General features: G+C 30.3%; 1 protein-coding gene across 1 annotated transcript; it reads left to right on the top strand.

The window, feature by feature from the left end:
• Positions 1–1,131: 1,131 nt before the first annotated feature.
• Positions 1,132–3,094, top strand: LOC105764175 (transcription factor MYB10). Its single transcript, XM_012582688.2, has 3 exons — positions 1,132–1,398; positions 1,752–1,881; positions 2,420–3,094. The coding sequence occupies exons 1-3, from the start codon at positions 1,266–1,268 to the stop codon at positions 2,943–2,945; spliced, it is 789 nt and encodes a 262-aa protein (XP_012438142.1). The 5' UTR covers positions 1,132–1,265; the 3' UTR covers positions 2,946–3,094.
• The last annotated feature ends 5,630 nt before the right edge of the window (positions 3,095–8,724 follow it).

Raw genomic sequence — 8,724 nt, forward strand, 5'->3', positions numbered from 1 at the left:
TGTAGCATCCAATGTGTAGTTTTACAGCTGCAGTTCTGGTCAAAGCATTGGGGTTCACACAGTTACATCTGTAATTAATACTATAAAACAGGTGAGGATGTGTAATTTTATAAAGGCATGAAAGCAAATCCTAGGCCTAGGGTTTTATATATTTGCTTAAATTTTAATTATATTTATATTTATTTGCATATATTCCACTCTAAATTCTTTCATATCAATCAAAACCACAAATAATATTAATATTGGAATTTCAATTTCTGAAAATATCACTTAAAGCTTGTATCAATGACATAATTCCATGCTGCATTAGGTTATTCTGTTTGCTTGCTCCTTGACCTTGAACAAGTCATGTACTATTGGATCATAGCTAGAGTTTGATGAGAAATAAATAGAAAAGCAACATGAAGTCATTTTTTATTAGGTCAATATTTATTATGAGCAGAAAGTGTTTGATGAATATATTCTCACTATGCAAAACATTTATTGTTGGAGTAGCAGAATAATGAACAATTGCAGCATAATCGTCAGAATTGCTTGTGTGATTAAACAGAAACAGGCGTTTGTTCATATCTAGCTATATAACTCCATGCAATGTAAGTTGGTTCTTTAACTATAAACCAAAATTCTAATAGCATCCAATATTCAGAATAAGGTAGGCAGGAAAATGGAGGGATATATTCATGTAGAGAAAGAAAAATGAGTGAATATATGCAGATACCAAGCTCTATTAGATACGCTGCTAAGGGCAATGGCATGGTGCCAAAAAGAATAAACGCATGCATGTGAACTTGAAAAAGAAGTAGAAAACAGACAAAAACGAGTCGTGATTCACGAGGGATATAACACCATCAATTTTGTATCCAGGAAATAGTTTGATACTTTTTTTAGTTTGGAGCCCCACATGGGTTGACAAGAGGGATCGACCAGGATTTACTTTACTCGGCTAGAAATTTCCCCCTTACTGAATTCACATATATTGTCATTTCCTCATCTGACTCTTTTGAAGTCTCCCCGTTCACTCTTTCATATCCTCAAAGTAACTCCACGAAGGGGCCCAGTTCCTCCATATATGGAGTTAATAATTCTAGGGTACACCTTTACTAGTATATATGATAAATATGGGGCTCAAAGTCATATTACTTGTCTAAACGCATTTAATTTTCAAAACAGGGTCATGCGCCATATAAATGACACCTCATCAGCTTAGTGTTTGGTGCTATTGGAGTACTTGAAGAGAAGAAAAGAGAAGAGAAGCTGAAAGGAAGATGGTGAGGGCTCCTTTCTATGACAAAAATGGAATGAAGAAAGGTGCATGGAGTCCGGAAGAAGATCATAAACTACGTTCTTATATAGAAAAATTTGGTCATTGGAACTGGCGTGAACTACCCAAGTATGCTGGTAAATATATACTTTTCTGCTTCACTACTCAAATATCTACAATGCACTCCCATCCCCATGATTTTATGGAGAAAGCTATGGAGTTTTAACCTAATCTTTTCTAGATTTCATTCATATTAACTTGTTTTTCACCGCAATTATGAAATCAAAGGTTTATGGGTGGATTTTGGAGATTGTTTTTTTTCCCTCAATTTTCTTTTCCTTGTTTTTTTTTTGGTTTTAATTTGTTTCTTGTCTTTTGACTAAAATTGCATTGATTTGCTTTCGCCAAATTTGCAAATTTATTTGGCTGGCTAATGTGTTTGGTTTTAATTTGCTCATAATATCATCTAATTTGGCTAAATATTCATCAGGTCTTGAAAGGTGCGGAAAGAGTTGCAGATTAAGGTGGATGAATTACCTGCGGCCTGATGTAAAGCATGGAAACTACACCGAAGAAGAAGATGCTTTGATCATGAAATTACACCAAGAATACGGAAATAGGTTAGATCCAGTTTTAGCATCTAGCTGGTTATGCTAACTTAGATACAATCTTTTTTCAAGAGAGAGAGCAAGAATCTTATCCCTATCCACCTCGTATGTTAAAAAAAGAAGAAAATTTATCAACTAAGACCCTAAGTGATTTAGAATTCAAAATTATAGCTATAGTTTGTGTTAATTGATGGATAATCTAGACTACAAGAATTCTAAAATCATTTAATCTTTTAAGATTTAATAAATTATAGCCACAAACTTATTTTAATCTTTAAAATCTTTTTAACAATTTTCATATATAATTGTTAAGTTTAGAAATTAATTCAGATAAAAAAAGTTTAAGTCCAAAACATGTGAACAATTGCTCAAAAGAAAATTATCAAATTTAAGGATGAATTTAAACCCAAAAATTTCAAATACCTATGCGAAATTTGATTTAACCAAGGTGGTATTTTTTCCCTAAAGAATAATTTAGTGGAGCCTTATGCAAGCATGCAATCGTCATATTGCTGGTATAAGAAAATTAAAAAAGCATGAATATGTACAGATGGTCGATGATCGCTGCACGTTTGCCAGGAAGAACAGATAATGAAATAAAAAACCATTGGCACGCTCGTCTGAAGACTCGTGCGAAGCGAAATCAAACATCATCTACAGATTCTCAAAGTGAGTCCGCCCACAGTTGGGAAGGTGAAGGTGAAAGCATGGTTATTGATACTCCCCCCAACATGATATTAGAGAGTTCACGCTTGTCTCCAACAATATCATCCTCTACTGAATTCTCCTCCTTCAGCCCTCCCCCAATTGACAGTGGATATACATCCAACTTAAATCTCAGTGGCGTTGCTGTAGAACCTCCTCCTTATTCTTCTACAGAAATATATGAAGATCAAAGAGGCGGAGGAGATTTCTGGAGTGAACCCTTTGTAGCAGACAACGTCTACAATCAAGATGGTTATCCATCATCATCCTTGGGTAGGGGTGGGTTTGATATGCCCTTGCCTTACGATCACTTTTATGATGATGATTCCCCGGATTTGCTTTTATATCAAATGATGCAAGGATGGGTATAATTTTTAGGCTTAGACTTTGTTTTATGGTATGCCACCATCAACTGCATTGTAAGTTAAATGAATAACTAAATTATGCTAGCAATTAATGTTAACACCCATGCTTCTTCCATGTAATAATCATAAAATGAACTGAGATAGTGGATTCATCATGCTGCTTTTCATGTGAGTTTCCAGTTTTTAGGTTCAACAATTACAAAACTAATTACTACGACTCTTTTATTATTATTTTCAATTAATTTCTTAATTTTAAGGTACATCCATGGGTGAAAAATAACACTTTAAATTTAATTGAGCCACAAGTCAAATAGATATAATTTATCAAATATTGAAAGAGAGACTACAATTGCTCTGCTTCTAATTGAAACTAATATGCTTTAGGGCTAGTTTAAAATTACTTTTGAGAAACGCTTTAAAAAAATGATTTTGAGAAATATTTTTAAAAATTTTGGTTTGAAATTAGGGTCCGTTTGTTTACATGTAAAAAAGTTTTACGAAAAATATTTTCTATATTTTTCTGTGTTTGTTTCACAAGTCAACATAAAATGGCTTACAGGTCAACCGAAAATAAGCCATTTTTCAGTAAAATGACTTATAGGTCAACGGAAAATAAGCTTTTTTTTTTAATAAAATGACTTGTCCTTTTGAAAAGCGTAACTCATTTTTCGGAAAAGAACTCCTTTATAAGTAATTTTATTTTTATAAAAAAATTAACTTAAATCAAGCTTAATATTATTATATTGATAATAAATTTATTTTAATTTTTAAAATATTTAAAATTATTAAAATATAAATATAAAATATTATATTTTGAATATTATTAAACTTACATATTTAATAATTTATATTTAGTCATATAATAAATTATATTAATTATATTCATAATTTATTATATAATTAATATTTATATTTAATTATTAATATAATTAATATAATTATTTATTTTAATAAACTATTTAATATTTCAATTTTAATTTAATAATAAATTTTAAAAATAATAATTTTAAATAATATTCTTCACATATTATTGAATATATTCAATATTAATATTTTAACAATAAATATTTATTACAATTATAAATATATTAATAATAAATATTTTGTAGTATAAAAGTTAAAATATGCCATGAGTCTATGTACTCTTCACAAATGCAATTTAGTCTCTGTATGCTTATTATCAAGAATTTAGTCCCTCCACTTTTCAAATTTGGAAATTAAGTTCAATTATTGACATTGTTAATTTTTTTTAATGTTGAGTCACATTTTTATTTCACTTTTTAATTTAGTCCCTCCCTTTTTATTTCACTTTCGATTTTGCCCCGAATATTTGTCTTAAAGTTCAAATCAGTCTTTTTCCTGTTATTTTGCTATTTTATAAATTAACTTAGTTTATTTATTTATTTATTTTTCGCACTATTATATTATGCTATGATTTTTACATTGTTATTATTACCATATTTCTATTTTATTTGTTTATCTAAATGTAAATATCTTTTAATATCTTTATTATTATTATTTTTACCCACTTATACTGTTTTTAGACTTCATTATATATATATATATATATATATATATATATATATATATATATATACATACTAGCATATATATACCTTTTAATATTTCATATATGTACGTACTTATATTTTTGTATACTTTATAATTTATCTACTAATATACATACGTAGATATTTTATCTCTTATTATTTGTATTGTTATTGTCGTTCTATTCAATATTTATTCATTTATTTATTCATATGTTCGTTATTATTTTTAGGAAATGCTTTAGTTTTATTTATTTATTATTTCATATACTTGACTCTTTTATTTTATGTATTTTATTTCTTGTGATCATTAAGTATATTATTTGTGCTTGTATTATCATCATCATTTTGTTATACAAGTTAATATTGTGTTTATTCCTACCATTTTATGTTAAGTTAATTTTATTTAATATGGTTTTAAAAGAAACAAAATTCGTATTTTGAAATTCGAAAAGATCGTGTCCTAACTTACTGGGCATGATCTATTTTTTTAAATCCGAGATAGCTAAATATCTTTTAAATAAGTAAATTTTCGGCATTTATTCTCGTGTTGAGAATTTGATACATTGTGTCCTAACGCATTGGATACGACACGTCGTTCTCTCGAGATGAGGATTTTTCTAATAAATTTTTGGCATTTATTCTCATATCGAGAATTCAAGACGTTGTGTCCTAACTTATTGGATATGATTCTTTTCCTCGATTAACATGAAATATGTCCATTTTCTCAAAAAAATTCAACATTTCAATAAATGATTGTATTTTTAAAACTCTTTAAAGTTTTCAATTTTCGATATTAAGACATTAACTAATCAACTAGGTACCAATTTTGGGCGTTATGAGGGTGCTAATCCTTCCTCGTACGTAACCGACTCCCAAACCCATTTTTCTAAATTTCGTGGACCAAACTCGTTGTTTTAATAAAATCAAATTGTTTATTAAAAACAACCACTTTTCTGAGGTGACCCGATCACACCTCATCAAAAAAGATTTGTGGCGACCCCCGTTTTCGTTTTCGTTTTCGTTTTCAAAATCCAAGTTGACCCCGTTTTGTCAAAAAAAGAATTTCAACAACACCGGTCGGTTGAAGGGAGAGAACGAGGGTTCTTGTTACGTATGATGCTTATTTCCTTTAGAGTATGGCGATGTGACACCCTATTGATGTTTCCTATTTTGTGGCCTTCTCTTGTCGTCATCAGTCCAACCAAAGTAGAAAGGGTCATTTTTGTTTGGCCCTTACGTGACTTGACTAGTGAGATATTTTGGATTGCTTGACACCCTAGAGCAGACTTCCTCATTCACTTTGGTTAAACAGATGATCCTGTAGGGATTATCGATTATGAGTCAAAAAAGGATGATCCAGTGTTAGCTTTGAGTAGTTCCCCATCGACATACTTTATTCTATCTAGATCCTCGGGATGAGCATGAGGAGTTCCCAGATGATGATCTTTGTATCACCCCGAAACCCAACCTAGAAGTTCCAATCGGATCTCAGAGGTCACTTTGACCACCGAAGTGATCCTAAACAATTTACAAAATATTTTCTTAAAACTTAATCAAAATACACTTTGCTAAATTTGAGTTAAACCGCTTAACAATTTATACGCTGATTTTGTAATCAAATCGGATTTATTAATTTTAAACACTGACATTACGAAAGTTATTTGCAGTGAAAAATATGGTATTTTACATTTAAATGCAAAACATAAACTAGTACTGAGTATTTGAACAATTACATTGTAACAAAGTAAAACCAATGCTTTTAGTAATCAAAAACCACGTAAGAAAATGTTATACTAAAATTTAACCTGAAAATCACATTCAAAACTTCAAATCCAATTATCTCAAAAATCCCCATACCACAGTGAACTTAGACTTATTTGCAAAAATAAAAGTGCATAATTTTAATAATTTATAACAAAATTTATTTGAAATCAAACCAATCAAAGAAACTCCGAGACTTTCGCTTTGCTAAATCTGAGACTTAGCTACGTGAATTACCTGGAAAATGAAACCTAAGGGGGGTGAGCTACACGAGCTCAATGTGAGTCTAAAACAAAAGTAAATGGCAAATGACGAAGAACTAAACAAATATACAGACAACACACAAAAATCTCAAACTAACATTCAGATATATGACAAATTTCCATTAACATACAAAACACGAATACAATATTCCAAATACACATGTTACTTACATCAGATTATACAAATAATTTCACAAATATCCCAACGTTCAAACAAACAAACATATACTTTTATGCGAAATGAATGCAACAAGTAAAAATCCCACATAACCAGCCACAACACCACTCCGGCCACCCTGCACACCACAATTAGCTATGGTAGGCTCATCCACCTTACACGCCACGATAGTGGATCTAAGCCACTCATGTAACACCTCTAACCCTTATCCATTATCAAAATAGGGTTACGGAGCATTATCAAACTTTACGAATTAAATATAGACATTTCCCAACTTTTGTTACACATATTAAGAATCAATCATATAACACTCATATTGTCCCTTAGATGGACCTTCGAGGCCCAATATTCACCTTAGAAGTGAATCGGGACTAAACTAGGTACTTAGGAAATTTTTCCTAAAATTCCAAAAATTTTCTTAGAAACAGAGGAGACATGCCCATGTCTCTGCCCGTGTGGACAAAAATAGGTCATTTTAAGACCACTTTTCTTATCCATTTTGACATTAACCTGCACTAAACATTCACATACACCAATATATCCCAACCAAGCAATCAATACAAGCTAAAACATGTTCTCAACATGACATAACATCACAATTATTTCATTTACTTATACCTACCTATTTAACTCATTTCATTGATTTATAAAATTCTACTACTAATTATATGCATACAAACATTTAATATTCACAACCACAATTCAACCTATTTCATTGTCAAACCAACCCTATACATGCCATATAAACCAAAATTTACATTGCAAAAACTACTGGAATAAACTGGATAGTATAGCTTCATGTGTTGATCTGATCTTCTGACTACATGTTAATCTACAAGAACATTAAACAACACTAGTAAGCTTAATACACTTTCTTCAGACCAATATCAATAATAATCTATAAATCTTTCAATTCAATCACATAAGTCTCTTACCATTTCTTACTGAATCGAAGAACGGCTTACGGATATGAGCAATTCGTTCTTTTTATGCCATAGTCCAACTATGGTCTTACACATGCATTGTCATAACCCTTCCATGGTCTTACATTTCTAGTGCCATAACCCAGTTATGGTCTTATCATCAGAATGTCATAGCCCAGCTATGATCTTACACATGTATCTATACTGCTACATTCAAACCATGGTCTTACGTTCAAGGTGCCATAACCCAATTATGGTCTTTTCATTAAAATGCCATAGCCCAGCTATGGTCTTACATTTAAACATTGTCATGGTCCAACCTTGGTCTTATCCATCAATTCATTCTTTGCCATGGAACGATCGTACTCAATCCTGCGTTCTACTCATTTTAAACATTCAATTCAATTTTCATACTTTTACAATAACCTTAATTTCAACAAAAAAAATGAATAAATATATTATGCCATTCCTAAATTAACAAATAATCATGAAAGTTTAACCATGTGAACTTACCTGGGTTGGATTGTAAATTTGGTAATAATTCAAAGACTACTCAGCTAATTTCCCTTTTTTTCTCATTGATCTACGAGCTCTTGATCTCGAATGTAAATTTTTAAATTCATTAGCATATATTTCAATTTCAATCCACTTCACAATTTATACCCCTAAAATTTGAAAATTACACAATTACCCCAACTTTTACAATTTTTTCAATTTAGTCCCTCACCAATTAACTCATCCAATGAGATAATTTTCTCAATTAAAATTTATCTAAATATTATAAGTTATTACACAGCCCTTAATAAACAAAATTTAATACCAAACCCTAAGATTTAATCTTTTTCACAATTTGGTCCTAAAATCAATTTCTATTGAAATTACTTGATAAAATCTTCATATAATAAAGTTAAAACTTCAAATCAATGTTAATTCATCATAAAAATCCAGAACTGATCAATGGTAACTTTCAAAATTACCCATAGAATCAAAACCTAATGAATTAGACAGTTGGACCTAATTGTAAAAGTTTTAAAAATACAAAAAGTACAAGAAAAGAGCAAGAATTGAACTCACATGATGCAAAAATATGAAAAACCAGCTTAGAGGACC

The sequence above is a fragment of the Gossypium raimondii genome, chromosome 12 (assembly GCF_025698545.1).
Source record: "Gossypium raimondii isolate GPD5lz chromosome 12, ASM2569854v1, whole genome shotgun sequence".
Taxonomy (NCBI): domain Eukaryota; kingdom Viridiplantae; phylum Streptophyta; class Magnoliopsida; order Malvales; family Malvaceae; genus Gossypium; species Gossypium raimondii.